Below are 15,678 nucleotides of genomic sequence, written 5' to 3'. Positions count from 1 at the left end.
GTTCCAGTACAAGATGCCACACTGGAAAAGCCGCCTGACGTTTTATGTCACTTGAACAGGTAACCCCAACAGAGTTTAATGAATGTTTTCACTTTCACTGTGAACGATATTTATTTATTTATATACACACATATGCACACACACAGTGACTCTGAACAGGCTTAAATTAATATCAAAGCCATTTGCAAAGAGTAAAAAAATACGTTAATAAGATTCTAATTCTCCCTCAGTTGCAGAAAAGGAAACTTACTTTCAATCTTGCATCCTACTTCTTGTCCTGCTAATCACCAGAGGTGTTGCACCAAGATATTAAACAGAGTAGCCCAGACCACAGGTGCTTTCCTGATATTCAGGTAGCCAGAGAAAGAATTTCATTCAACTATATTTTCCTCTGTAATTGTTCCTGAAAAGTGGGAGGGGGAAGGGGAAACCTCGCACATCCAAGGAAAGCTCTACTGTCAAAAACAGACAAGTCCCCAAATCCCAGTTGTTATTGAAGGAGGTTCCAGCAGAGCATATTTAATAACTTTCCCTGTTAAAATAGCAGGGCCTATTGAATTATCTGTGAAAAATCTCTATTCAAATAATCCAAGGTAAATGCAACAAGCAGACTGAAACAGCCTCGGGTTTTAAAAAGGGATCCCACACTTTACATTTCAGATACTTCATTGTTCAGTGGTTCCTCTTGCAAGTCGACACAAATACAGCAATAAATCCAAATGGCGAAGATCTAAACCCTTCCATTCATTGTTATCGGATTTCAGCACTCAACTGCAGCATTAACATAGACAAACATAGACATACATATATTTAAATCAAAAGCAGTAACAGGGTTTAAGAGCAGGCACTTCAACTCTGTAGTCAAAAAGATGGGTTCTAGATAGCAAAAGAGAATGTTCTCCAGATCTCAAAGGACAAGGGTGGCTACCATCAGTATACTTCAGCAAGTGCCAATAAGTCTCCTTATTCCTTTGGAACTCATTACATTAATCTTCGTTTCAGCTGATCCACTGTAAAAGCTAGGAAAGCAAGATCTGGTACAGAAGATTTGCCACTGTTCTCTCCACTTTATCCTCTCATTTGCTGCAGTGATCAGTGACCTTTGAAAGAACTGAGATACTCCACGTAAAGCTCGCTGTATACTCAGACTGTTAAGATTTACTGGATCAAGTCTCACCACTGGATGATTAAAAAAAAAGAAGCCTCCAACAATCTAGTACATACAACATATTTTAGTGCTTAAGGCTACCAAATACAGTAAAAACACAGAATTAAATGCTACCCATGAAGGTCAGGGGCAAATGCTCTTCAGAAGATCTGCTTTACAGGTATGTCTTGTCACCAGGATGTACAGGGAGGAAAATGCCAGAAAGACATCACGTGTTAAATTAACACAAGCCATTTCTTCACGAGGCTTGACTTTACAAGAATGATACCTGACCAGTTACTCCCTCAAGGATTAAATCCCACAGAAAACAGAAAAACAGCTAACAAGCCAGATGAATTACATTATGCAAAAACACAGCAGCACATCCATTACCTAAATAAATTTAATGAAAATGTTTTTAAAAAATCTTCTCACCTTAGATACATTAAGTCAATTATGTTTCAACTTCAAAAGAATTAATTTTCAAAATCCAGGGTTCCAAAATTTGATATATTTTCATTCTGATATTCAGTGAGCCTGTTAAATTCAAAGAGACTTCACTTTATTCACCCAGTCCTCCCTTACCATTTTCATCTCCAGCTGTTTTCCGACGGTCCTCGGCTGACACATGCACCAGCTGCAGGATGAGAGGTCGCCGGGTGACAATTCCCGTTCCTCTTGGGAGTAGATCTCTTCCCACCAGGCTTTCCAGCACAGAACTTTTCCCACTGCTCTGAAAATTGAAACAAAGGTGATTGCCTTATACGCTTATTCAAAGGCAAGATGCTTACTCTTGCACTGTTTCAACAGCCACAAATGAGTCACCAACAAATCATAAAGTTCACTCATCACAGGCAGACGGATCTCCACTGGCCTCTCAAGTCCAGAATTCAGAAGCCTCTTGGAAGCCCAGATGCAGGGCATGAGGAAAGCCTCTGCTGGCCACCAGCAACTGAAGTTCAGGGGAGAACTGCCTCCCAACATCACTGCTGGTTGGTTTGTTTGTTTTGCCATCAAGTTGCAGGTGACTTATGATGACCCCGTAGGGATTTCAGGACAAGAGACATTCAGAGGTTGTTTGCCATTGCCTGCCTCTGCTTTGGTGATCTCCATCCAAATACTGACCAGGGGTGACCCTATTTAGCTTCTGAGATTGGACTAGCTGGGCTATCACTGTCAGGACATACCCGCACGGGCCAAAAACAGCGGCCCTGGAACAGTAAAAACACCATTTCAGGGACGCTGTTCGCACAGCTGCCACTCTGCAACGAAGCAGCGCAGTGCTTTTTCCCCGCAACCAGTGAGGAAATACAGTTTTCCAGCCTCGATCAATGAGCAAGGCTTTTGGGAAACAGCATTTCCCCGCCAGCACCATACAAATGGCACCAAGTTGGAGCCGCTGCTTCTAGGTGCCTGTTTTTCCCAAACTTGTTTTTTCTCCCTACGGAGCTCTGCACGGATGAGGAGACATACCCATGCTGCCCTCCACCGCCTGGTAAGTTTGGAAAAACAAAACCACCTCCATCACGGGACACGGCTGCTCTGGAGCCGCCTGCACGGGAGCGTGCGAATGGTCTCAGGGTCACACTGGAATTATATATGCTGGTGTGCAGCCACTGCAGTAGCCCGTGCACAGTGGGCCTTAAAGACATAAGACAGACACTTTAAAAAAATCTGTTGTGCTGTTTTGGCTCAGTTCAGCATTTAAAGCAAGAAAAAAATGGCAAGTCAAGCAACATTTGTACATCACAGATCTGCTGCCCACATGAACTCCTTACTACTTAAGAATTGAAAAAAATGTTTGTATTCTTATCAGTGAGATGAGTGCATGCGTTTATTTCCCCACTGGGCTGCAACAACAGTTTTACAAAGTGTACACACGATGAGAACAATAATGTTTAACGTGCACAATGTCATTCGCACGGCAATTGTACAAAAACTCAAAGGTACTTTCATGCCTACAGCCCACTGTAACCACAATACATAGCCCACTTTGTTCTGCCTTGTATATAACATGAGAGCGGGCATGTAAATGGCAGGGATTAGGAATACCGAAATAGGAAATTTAATCCTCTGAAATAAGGGCCATCCAGTCGGGCCTCCATTTTGCCCACTGCCATGGACTGAAAACGTGAAAAATAATCTACCCCTTTATCACTTGAAACCTTTCTACAGATTTTTCTCCATGCATTGGATCTTGACTCACAAAACTTGATGCCAGAATAAATTTTGTCTGTGAAGGGCCCCTGGACCCATGTTCAGTTTTTCAGCAACAGATGACCGCATCTCCCCCTAAGAACGTAAGAAGAGCCCTACTAGTTCAAACCAGTGATCCAAGTGTAGCATCCTGTGGCCAAGCAGTTCCTCTGAAGGTCCAAAAACAGGGCACAGAGGCTGAGGCCTTCCCCGATGTTGTTTCCTGGCCCTGGTAGTCAGTTTCACTGTCTCCGAAAGTGGCAGTCGCCATAGTGATTAGCCACTGATAGACCAGTCCTCCATGAATTTGTCCAATCCCCAGCATGGTGTAGTGGTAAAGAGCAAATGGACTCTAATTGGGAGAACCAAGTTTTATTCTCCACTCCTCCACACAAAGCCTGCTGAGTTGATTCCCCACTCCTTCACACAAAGGAGTGCTGAGTTGATTCCCCACGCCTCCACACAAAGCCTGCTGAAGAGCAGCAGTGGCGTAGTGGTTAAGAGCAGGGGCATTCTAATCTGGAGGAACTGGGTTTCATTTCCCGCTCTGCCGCTTGAGTTGTGGAGGCTTATCTGGGGAATTCAGATTAGCCTGTGCATTCCCACACATACCAGTTGGGTGACTTTGGGCTAGTCACAGCTTTTTGGAGCTCTCTCAGCCCCACCCACCTCACAGGGTGTTTGTTGTGAGGGGGGAAGGGCAAGGAGATTGTAAGCCCCTTTGAGTCTCCTACAGGAGAGAAAGGGGGGATATAAATCCAAACTACTCCTACTCCTCCTCTCCTCCTCCTCCTCCTCCTCCTCTCAGAACTCTCTTAGCCCCACCCATCCCATAAGGTTTCGGTTGTTAGGAGAGGAAGGGAAAGGAATTTGTAAGCCCCTTTGAGTCTTCTTACAGGAGAGAAAGGGGGTTGGTATAGATCCAAAACTCTTCTGCTTCTGCTTTAGAAGCCCTCAAATATTATCATCATGAAGCTTTTTGAGGGGTAAATAATCTTTAGTAAACACCCACAGATACCTAAGAAAAGACCAGACAGTGTTGCCAATTACAGTTCTTTGCAAAGCTTCTCGTGAGAAACCAACACCATCCTTCCTAAGATGTCAGATGAACTACTGCAGTAAAAAATTCTTCAGTTGGGATTCCAGGAGCCTGTCTTCTGCTGAATGAAGGCAAGAGGAAAAGGCCAAATAGACTCCGCCTTCTCAATGCCACATACTCCAAATGAAGAAACACCTGTGCCCAGTAACCTAACGGAGACTGATGGAAGGAGAAGGACATGACCTCTCTGGCATCTCGAGAAGTGCTCTACTGGATCCTTAGCAGACTCCTTTGTGCTGCCAAGAATTTACAGTATGAGCAGCTGATTAGCGTCAGCTTCCTTTGGCTGATCTTCCTCCATACACAGACCAGAACAGGAAAAACATTACCCTGCACGGAGGAATAGGAAAAAGAAGCTCAGATTCTCCCAAGACAACTCCAGGGAGATCCAGGATGACTGAATCAACAAACTATGATGACCTTTCAACTAGGGGGAAATGTAAAGTTATAAAGATTACTTGTTTCCATAAAGGTTGAACTGCTGTTAACATACCGGTACTTCAACTGTCTTGCTGTGTATTTTGTTATGGTTTTATTCTAGAGCGAATGCAGTGCTAGTTTGATGGGGATACAGTGGGTGTCATCAGAATCACACGAAGAGCCCTTGGGGCATCTTAAAGGACAATCCTAAGCGGAGTTACTGAAACCAACAGCCTTGGACTGTTGTAATTCTGCATAAGACTGCACTGTGAAGATTGATCCCCTCAACTCCTGTCTACTGACTTGGATATGACAACTTCCTTCACAACTTCCACTGACGAGGAAAAAATCCTTAATGAAAGGGAGTTGTAGAAGCCAGAGAGTCTTGGTATCGAGCACTGACAGATTTGTTGTAGCATACACTTCTCACATTTCATCAGATATGTGAGGTGTGTCCTCCATTGGCAGTCCTTCACAGTTATACAGACAACAACAATAGTGGAGTCATATGGAACTGTCTTTTATATCCTACCAGGCTATTGGTTAACACAGCTTAGCACAGTCTACGTTGACTGGCAGCACTTCTCAGAAGACCTGGACAGAGAAGAGTTTCCCCAGTGCCTACAAGACATCACTTAGGTCAGGGGCCTGCAACCTGCGGCTCTCCAGATGTTCATGAACTACAATTCCCATGCTGGCAGGGGGTGATGGGAATTGTAGTTCATGAACATCTGGAGAGCCGCAGGTTGCAGACCCCTGACTTAGGTGATGAGGACTGAATGTGAGACCTTAGCACTCAACACATATGCTCTTCCACTGAACCTCTTCAAAAAAAACCTCAGCAATGAAATATATGCCAACAGGTGAGTTTGTAGTTCCCCCACCATTAGGCTTAATTTTACTTTATTGCATCCAGAACAGGTAGTCTGCAACTAATTTGTGTCTGGCCACGGAGAGCTGCCAAGAAGATATGTGTCACACTGGGAAGACGAATCTTTTGATTACATAATCAGTATTAAATATAGATTTCTTTAAAGCATGCTCCAGGAAAAAATGGCTCAATATACAGTATGCACCCACACACATATGAGGCTTGACATTGCCTGTGTTTCTGCTTTGGGGAGTACAAAATTTAAAGACATTTTAACACCACGAGTGGTTCTAATATGGTTGCTAACCTGACGCCATCTTTTCCCCGCCCACCAATATGATAAAAGCCAAACACAAGGCAAGCCTGAAGCCATTTCCATAATATATTTGGAACCCACACAAAAGGATTGCCGATGCCTCACCCAAGGAAAAGTCAAACCACACTGGGCCTCCAAATCTTCCCTCTAATTAGCCTTTAGAAGATTAAAATCAACAATTAGATCTGATCTATCTATCTGCATGGAGACAGACACAGACATTACTTTCCTAGCAACAGAACAACATTCAGGAAGACCAACAGATCTTAAGATGAGGTCACCTATTAAGCATCAATCAGGATTGTCCTGAACAAACCAGCCACCTACAAAAATACAGCACATGCTTTCTAGTGCAGTTTTCAGACTGTCTTTGTTTTCCTGGCAATAATGCAATCTCATTTTGACTCACAATTAGTTGGCTTCCACACTTCAAAGAGTCCCCCTGGTTTCTGTATTGCTGCTACAGCTGCCAATTCAGAAACACAGCCAAAGGGCTTCAAAATGGCAGCCCCCCCCCCCCCAATCCAATTTTTCCTACCACAGCCTGGTATTATGAGGGAACAGTCATCACAGGGGACTGGGGAGGGGGAAATGGCACCAGTGTGGGCTGGACTAGGAAAAATCTGGACTTGCCTGTTGCCATTGCAGCCTCCGTGTCTTTTCTGTGATTGTTCCAAAAAGCTCACAATAAAACAGGTTTAGAAAAGATCACAGGGAAGATGGAGGAAAGCCAGAAGATGTACAGGTCAAACACAGCGCTGCGTGGAAGAAACCCCAATCCTGCTTTCTATCAGCAGCAAAACCAGATGAAACCACCTGGTGGGGAAACAATTTTAGCATGCCACTGATGTGTTAGATAGTGAACAACACAGTGACTCCCATATAGGACTAGAATAAACTTGCTTGTACTTAATTCCTGACTGATCACTCCGTGCACCTTTGCAACAATATTTGAGAATGACACTCTAACTACATTACATCATCCACATTATTAGGTCTCGTTAGGTACCATTTTTCTTTGAAGGACTTCAAAGATTTAAAATTTTAAAAATGTAATAAGTCTCAACAGAAATGTCTTTCACTGAAAGGAAGTTTTATTTCAAGATTCGTTCACTCCAGTGGTTATGCAAACCACAGATGATTGGAGAGCCTATGAATTTTATTTATTTATTTATCCTTACAGGCATAAAAACATAATAAAAACATAAAGTATAAAAGTTAGTACAGTAGTAAAAGAGATACATAAAAACAGAAATACAGTTTAAAATATTGAGCATGTAGCAGCCTACAAATTAAGCCAGCAGCAGTATTAATATTATTTTAGAACTAGCGGGGCCCGGCCACATGTTGCTGTGGCTTAGGTGGTGAAATGGAAAAGGAACAGTAGCAGCAAATCAATTGCAGAGGCCAGCAGTACGTGCTCATGCAAACACGCAGCCTGATACTGTGCAATGTCATTGATGTGTGTGCCCGCATTCCTTGGGGAGGCGGGATAGAAAGGCACACCTCCCACACATCTAGGCTGGCTGGTCATGATCCTTTACCTGGAGTAAGTTTGGTTGATGGCAATGGGTGTCGCTTCTGAGGAAACCCTCTGAGGGGCGCGACGCAGCCATTCAAAGTATGTCACGGTTGCTGTACCGAGCTTACTCCTGAGTAATGCGTGCCTGGTTTTCTTAACTGTAACCGCAGTATTCAGGGAATCTAGGGTGCCTGGCCCCTCCCTCCCCGGCCCTCCTTGCATGCTGCCCCTCACTCTCTTCCCTCCCTCACTTCTCTTCCCTTGCATGCCACCCCTCCCCCTCCTTCCCTTCCCTTTTTCTCCGCTAGGGTGGGTGGGTCACATCAACATGCTGGGCCCCTGCCTCCCTCCCTTTGCATGCCACCGGGCCACTCTCTCTCCCCCCCTCTCTCTCACTCTCTCTTCCCTTGCATGCCTCCCCCCCTCTGTCCCTTTCTCTCTCCTCCTCCCTCCCTCTCTCCCTTGCATGCCACCCCTCCCTCTCCTCCCTCCCTCTCCCCTCCTCCCTGCAAGTGTATGTGTGTGCATGTATGTGTTCTTCACTTCCACTCCCTGAAAGTGACTGCCTCCATGTACTGTATTCACACTGCTCCTATCTGGCCATCTGAGTGAACATTCTAAGCAGCACGAACATTCTAAGGGTGACAGTTACACACAGGCAGCTGCACGTCCTTCACCAGGGAGCGCCAGGAAAAAGGCAGGTGGTTTACCTTGGCCAGGTGTGAAATTTCAGGAATGTGAACATCTAAAAACACTCTCGTCTGGCTGACTATAGTGGCTGGGAATTTTCAGAGGAATTGGCCCAGCAGTTACTGAAGTATACTGTCATCAACAAAAACATTGTTAGCTTTTCATATATATAGATTGTCCATAAAATTGCAGATACATTATATTCTCCTGTTTCCCTCCAAAGCAGTTACATCTCATTTTTAAAACGGAGAAAGCCACATCAGCAACAGACTTCAGCAGCTACAGTATATACTGGAAAAGTACTAGATCATTCTACCACAAAACAGAATTTCCTCAACTTAAAAAAACAACAACATTAATTCTCATCTGCATGGAAAACAGATTAAAAAGTAAAGCATAAGGACATCTTGAGTGCTTCAACACTAGCCAGAAACATACTCTAAACAGGACTACGCCACATCCCCAGATAATCAAAAACTAGGTCACTCAAGTTTAACAGACCGTATTTCCAAAGGAAAGTCAGATAGGCAAAGCAAGGACAACAGTGGGACAGGAAAGGCACCCAAGGAAAAATTGAAACATTAATTTTTAAGGTTACCTAATGTACAAAGACGATGTACCAATTTACGCTAGAAATGCATGAGAATAAGAGCCCCATGCTCCAGAGCTGCAGCTCCACAAAGGCCCACAGAGCTTGGGAGTAACGTCCAGCTAACAAAGCCGTTGGAATGGCTTGAAACCGGACTGAGGTGAAAGCTATTCTGATATTGTGGGAGGGGATACTGACCAGATATGAAGCTTTGACACAATCCCTTTTAAACAATTTAAATAAGGGGGAAATTTTGGACTGGGAAATTGATTACCTGGCTGATGCAGTGTCACACCCAATCACGAATCTTGGTACCTGCCATGGGGATGCAGTGGGTGTCATCAGACATACTGAACAAATCAGTTACGGAGAAAACCACATCAGCAACAGACTTCAGCCTCCACAGTATATACTGGAAAGGTACTGTAACTAGATCATTCTACCACAAACAGAATTTCCTCAATTTTTAACAAGCCAACATTAATTCTCATCTGCATGGAAAACAGATTAAAAAGTAAAGCATAAGGACATCTTGAGTGCTTCAGTACTAGCCAGAAACATACTCTAAGCAGGACTACAGAAGGCTTACATTTATGATTTGACTTCATATGACAGATTGCAATGGCCAGTGGCCGCAAACAATAAGCTTTATTGAAAGCCAGCGTGGTATAGTGGTTAAGAACAGGTGGATTCTAATCTGGAGAAATCGGGTTGATTCCCCACTCCTCCACCTGAGGCAGAGGCAGAGGCTTATCTGGTGAACTAGATGTGTTTCCACACTCCTACATTTCTGCTGGGTGACCGTGGGCTAGTCACAGTTCTCTCAGAGCTCACTCAGCCCCACCTACCTCACAAGGTGTCTGTTGTGGGGAGAGGAAGGGAAAAGAACGTGTAAGCAACCTTGAGTCTCCTTATAGGAGAGAAAGGGGGGTATAAATCCAACCTCTTCTTCTTCTGTCGTAACACCCTGCTACCACAAAGCAGTAAAAGACAAGTCCTCATCAAAATGCCAGAGAAGCTGAGGCCACTGTGCTATTGCTCATCTTGGCTTTAAAACAAGAGTGCACCTTTAGGAGCCCTGCAGTTCAAACAAATTAAAGAAGGTCATAGAAACAAAGGAGATCAAGCTAAAAGTCCAATCTAGTTCCTTCAGCAGCTAACCTGTTCCTCTTGATAAGCCCGAAGGTAAGATATGGAGGCCAAAGGCTCCCTTTACTGCTACCCTCCAGCAAGCAACAGATGTATCACTGGATGGAGAGCATGACAGGTGTTTACAAAATCACACATGGAGTGGAGAAAGAGTGGATAAGAGACAACTTTTTTCCTCTCATAATACTTAAACTCAGGGGCAACCGATGATGTTGACAAGCAATAGATTCAGGGTAGACAAAAGGCGCTCCTTTACTCAACCAATAATTAAACTGTGGAATTAATTACCAGTGGAGGCAGTGATGGCCACAAGCAATGAATTCCACACAATTAATTGTGCATCATATATAGGTATGCTTGTTTCCTTTTGTTTCTGTCCTGTATCTACTGCTCCATTTTCACTAGGTGCCTTCAACTTCTGAAAAGAGAGGAAAAGTTCTAGATAAAACGCATAATTATATAAACTGTCATTATGAACTGAAAAGTTCAGACATATTCTGATGTCTGTTTTGGCTTTCCTGTATTATCTTCAGTTCCATATTATCATTTTTCAGACAGAGAGGCCAAACCTGGCTTCACTATCAATGTGTTTTCCTGATGAGCCACAGACACTGAAGCCAATCTAATAAGAACAATACTAATATGTTATTGACTATTAGTGTATTTTGCAAGGGTTTTTTTTCAAAAAGGGGAGACCTAGTTTCATGCACATGAAAGCATGCTGTGACTTCTCAACATATTAATGGAGCACTACAGACTTCACTTGATCTGAAGAACTAATGTTTAAGATACATTTTCACAACCTTTATCTCATAACAGTTATAATTCTAACAATAGCACAGAGAGGGTGTAGAACTGCAAGCAGCCCCCTTTCCCTCTGACTGCCCTACAAAACTGCATATTACAGCTGCATTTCTCAAAGAGAGAGAATTTATCAGATTAGTCTGTGATGGACTAATTCTCTAATTAGTTCTCTAATTCTAAACCAAACTACATTCTCATAGGTACACCAAACAAAAATTATTCATGTCCTGATAATCCTCCCTGGAACCCAGGAGACCCCATTACATCAAGTGTCCAACGTGCTCTGTTTTCTTGCTCAAATTCCAAATCAGTGCCCTCTGGCAAGTTCACTTTTCAATCTTAGTTTACTAAATTTAAACACAATTTATAAAGATTTTACTTTCTTCTTTCTCTCTGTTTTTAAAAGGTGCATCCAGGTATTAACCATAGTGCTCTTCATGAAACATTATCCACTTACAAAGCCTATTACTTGCTAGGACTGCAGTTCAGATCCCTCAGCTGACATTTCGAGCTCAAGAGGTTTGCAGCATTTGAGAAGTACACAAATCACCAGGTAAGGTCATTAAAGACAAAGGACAAAGAGTCATTTTGTAGAAGGATAACATGGACGAGACGATAAATCTGCTTATTACTCTCTTGCCTCTCATCCCTTATTACACTCTTACCTGTTATCCCTTTATAGGAGCCCTGTGGCTCAGGATGTTAAGTTGCAGGACTGCAGTCAAGAGCTCTGCTCATGACCTGAGTTTGATCCCGACAGAAGTCAGGTTCAGGTGGTCACTCAAGGTTCTCAGCCTTCCATCCTTCTTAGGTCAGTAAAATGAGTACCCAACTTGCTGGAGATACACTTTAGATGACTGGAGAAGGCAATGGCCCCAAAAACATAGCGTGCCTAGTAAAATTTGTGATATGGTGTCACCCCATAGGTCCGTAATGAGTCGGTGCTTGTACATGGGACAATCCACACCTTTTATTTTTTCCTTCCCAAAGAGTTCGTAGGGAAAGGAGGAACGGTGTAAAAGGTCAGCATCCCAATATGACAGAAGCCAAGACTAAGAGAGGCTGAAGTTGTGTTACACCCCCCTATCCTGATGTTGAGTAACTGGAGTGAATGAACTGCAGGGAAACGTGGTGGGTCTCCCATCCCTTGAACAGCAAATACAAGCAGCTCAAGGAAGGCTTGAATTTTCCAGCAGATGACTATTCAGAAACAAGTCCCTCTGAACTCAACAGGACCTGCATCTTAGCTGCATCTTAGTATTGCATTTACCCTCTGTGCAGCAAATCAGACATGAATGCTACTTCTTCATTCATACTGCTTCTCCATTCACAGAGTTACATGTTTTTGCTATGTAATCAATAGGGCATATTCACCTTAGTATCCTATGAATTTCATACTTTTTTAAAAAAAATCTTAGATGCAATATTAGAGAGGAATGCAATACCTGGCTGAACCCAAGTCTTTCCTCTTATTACGTTTTATGACCTTGTTAGCGCGGATAGGTAAGGTTTGAGTAGCCTTGATAACTAACTTCCAGCTTTGGGAGTAAGCAAATTAACTGGAATCGTTAGTTTACTGCACAGGTGTCAAACTCGCGGCCCTCCAGATGTTATGGACTACAGTTCCCATCATCCCCTGCCAGCATGATGCTGGCAGGGGATGATGGGAACTGTAGTCCATAACATCTGGAGGGCCGCGAGTTTGACACCTATGGTTTACCGGATCTATCATCACAATTTAGATAAGAGTAAAGAGAGGCCAGAAGAATCCCAAGATTATAAGCCTCCTTCTTTCTACAAATTTATTTAAAAATAAAGTTAATCTGGGTTTTTTAAAATCAGAATCATGTAGACTGTTTGTCAAAAGGGGGTTGTTGTTTTTACTAAGACTCTTGTGCACTGGACACTGAGTAATACAAAAGAGACTGAGTCTTTTGCAATGCTTATCTGCTAAAGGGATTTTTAGCATGTTTCAGAGGGAGATATAAAGCGTTAGTTCCTATTTTCTTCATATGATTTGTAGTCACTGTTTTTGTGGACCTAATTTTCTTGTTAATACGTTTACAAGTTTCTTGCATCATAAAGAGCATGAAAAACTTTCAATAAAGTTAGTTTAACTCAAAAACTTGTTCAGAGTTTTAAAAGCCAGCTTCCCAAGATGCAAAAAAACCCACTATAAACAGCAGATTCTTCTTAGAGTTTCGTTCACCACTGTTGATAAAGAGTTGACTGTCACATCTTAAAGAAGTTAAAGTTTCCATGCACCTGAGCACTAAAATAAGTATGAAATAAGGATTTCATTACAATAATACATATAAGCAAGGCCATGAACTTTTCCTTCCCTCTCCAATCATTAAAAAGTATACACGGTAAGCATATTTGTAAGAGGCATCAGAAATGCAAGCATTTTGTACTCTGATATCTGTTTTTCTTTAATATGTATATGAACTCTTTCAAAATACCCATGAATTGGGCCAACTGGTCTTCCTCTTGCGCTATTTGCTGCAAAAATGAATGGTACTGCATTAATCAAAGTCAGTTGCTGAAGTTGCCATCCAACAGCCAACACAATGATCCCTTCCACACATGCAGAATCATTCACTTTCAATCCACTTTGCAGCTGTGCAGGATAGCAAAATCCACTTGCGAAAGTGGATTGAAAGTGCATTATTCTGCAGATGAGGAAGGGGCCAATGAGTAGGAAACTAACTGAATTGGACTGTTCATCTCCAAAGACAAACTGAAACATTTTCTGACCCTGAAAATTCTGTGTGTCCGCCCCCTCACTACACTGCAGACCGAACCATTTCACTCGTTCAGTCATATATTTTCAGGTGGCCTTAGAAACTGCTATCTGTCATACATGCTATCTTTTCTTGTTTAGGCTGGTATAAGAGGGGTATAAATATTTTTAAATAAAAATATATTAAATAATAAAACACACAAAAGTCAGGGTTATGTAGAAGCAGAAAAATAGGCAGAATGGTGCACTGGACTGAGGCTTTAGCTTCCTGACTATCTCAACTTTTATTCCATTGCTTTTTTAAATTGTAGTTTCTAGCTCCAGCTACAACTGCTGCAATCTAAGAAGCCAGAAAATGGTGAAACCAGATGAACAGCAGCAGCAGGTTTCACTGTTCTTGCCATGAAGAGCAAAATCTCAACAAATTATGCAGAACAACTAAAACAGGAAAACAGGTCAATTTGTTCAGTCATTTACATAGCAGAATTCATGGGAATTCAGCACAGAATTTAACCTTAGCATGGTTGTCCACTCAGGTTTGACAAGTCTATCAATGAAGCATCTCTCCTTCGACTGTTAACACTCATACCTCCATTGACGGTAACCTCCTCTTGTGGATTCCCAACTTTCTCATCCTTCACAGTAGCTCTACTCCAGCTCTTATCCAATAGGCTTGGCCCAACTGCCCACCCATCCCAATTCTCAGCGTTTTCATACTTACATCCCTAATGCCAAATGACACTTACCATTTATGTGGCTCTGAAAAGAAGACATGAAGCCCCCTGAAATGCACCAGAGCGACAGTACCCGGGGAAGGGTAATTTCACAGACACCTGTGCCATTCCCCTACAGATACTCTTCCCCGTGACTGCATGAAGTCCAATTAAGGGTAAAAGACAGGTACCCATAACGGTATTCACTGATCTTTCCATCCCCTTCAGAGATCAGGGAGGCTTTTGTATGGCCCTCAGAGTACCTCCCACCTAGCCAGTTTACAGAACAACGATGGTTTAGATTTAGCAGTGAAACTTTCAACAGGCCCTTTCCCATGCCCCTGCTCTCTGCACACCTCATTCAGAGAGGTGCTATCCATCAGAGAAAACATTTCATGGCAGACGGACCAATGCTCTGACACAGTATCAGGCAGCTTCAGATGTTCTCATTCTTGCCCATGAATCCTCCATTTACTCCACGTAGGCTCTGACCCAGGAAGCCGACTCGGCAAAATTCCACTCGCTCAGCTTTCTTTCTCCAACTTGTAAAAACGGTGGCTCAGTAACCTACTTCTACAGGGGTGTTGTAAGGACACGGTTCACCCACATTATTTAGGCTAATCGCACTCAGAGCAAAACTGACTCTGAAATTGCAGGATTTATGCCACCTTCTTTTCTTTGTCTTTACATCTGTGCACCAGAGAATATCCTGCTGCCTACCAAGGTCCATTATGTTAAGCCTTCTATCCACCAGCCCGCCCAGTGCCCTGGTGAAGCTCATAACTGAGGCTTGACAGTGACAGCCATCCTCCTGTGTTTTTAGTCTCCATTATCAAATTCTATGGGCAGCCAGGACAGCTTATTCCAATAAAAATAAAAAGAATCATGTGGCACCCAGAGACCAACAACCCTAACTAGAGCCTCCTTCCCCATTCACAATACATCTTCTTTAAAGAGTTGCCTGTTTTTTTGCCATTCCCCAGCTTGATTTGTTTTTGCAAAACAAAAAACAAAACCTGCTTGTCATGCCCTCGTCCATAATAAAATTAGGCTGGGATCTGGACATTGTATTATTTTAGCCTCAGCTGTGCAGTTTGTTGGTTGCTCAATTCATCATTGCGGTGTACCAAAGAAAAGCTATACAAAGTGCTCCAAAAATTGTGATTATGTTTATCAATAACCCTTATTAACTACTAGCCTCCCAGAGACTGCATATGAATCCATCTCCTCACCCCCAAAGTCAGTTCCTATTGCCCCTGTTATCCTTCCATTTCCCATATATCACTACCCGTTTCCCGAAAAACAAGACATACCCTGAAAATAAGACGTAGTAGCGGTTTTGCTGAAGTGCTAAATATAAAGCATCCCCCGAAAGTAAGATGTAGCAAAGTTTTTCTTTGGAAGCATGCCCGTCGACCA

At 42.9% G+C, this 15,678-nt stretch overlaps 1 protein-coding gene across 7 annotated transcripts in view; it reads right to left on the bottom strand.

Annotated features, from left to right (window-relative positions):
* DNM1L (dynamin 1 like) overlaps nt 1-15,678 on the bottom strand; it is a 46,860-nt gene that overhangs the window by 29,712 nt on the left and 1,470 nt on the right. For all 7 annotated transcript variants that reach the window (XM_048499497.1, XM_048499499.1, XM_048499500.1 and 4 more), the window contains exon 2: nt 1,733-1,880. In XM_048499497.1, the coding sequence (XP_048355454.1) occupies nt 1,733-1,880 (148 nt within the window). The remainder of the gene's footprint in view (nt 1-1,732; nt 1,881-15,678) is intronic.

Source organism: Sphaerodactylus townsendi, linkage group LG06 (genome assembly GCF_021028975.2).
Source record: "Sphaerodactylus townsendi isolate TG3544 linkage group LG06, MPM_Stown_v2.3, whole genome shotgun sequence".
Lineage (NCBI taxonomy): Eukaryota > Metazoa > Chordata > Lepidosauria > Squamata > Sphaerodactylidae > Sphaerodactylus > Sphaerodactylus townsendi.
This window is presented reverse-complemented; position numbering and strand designations above follow the sequence as displayed.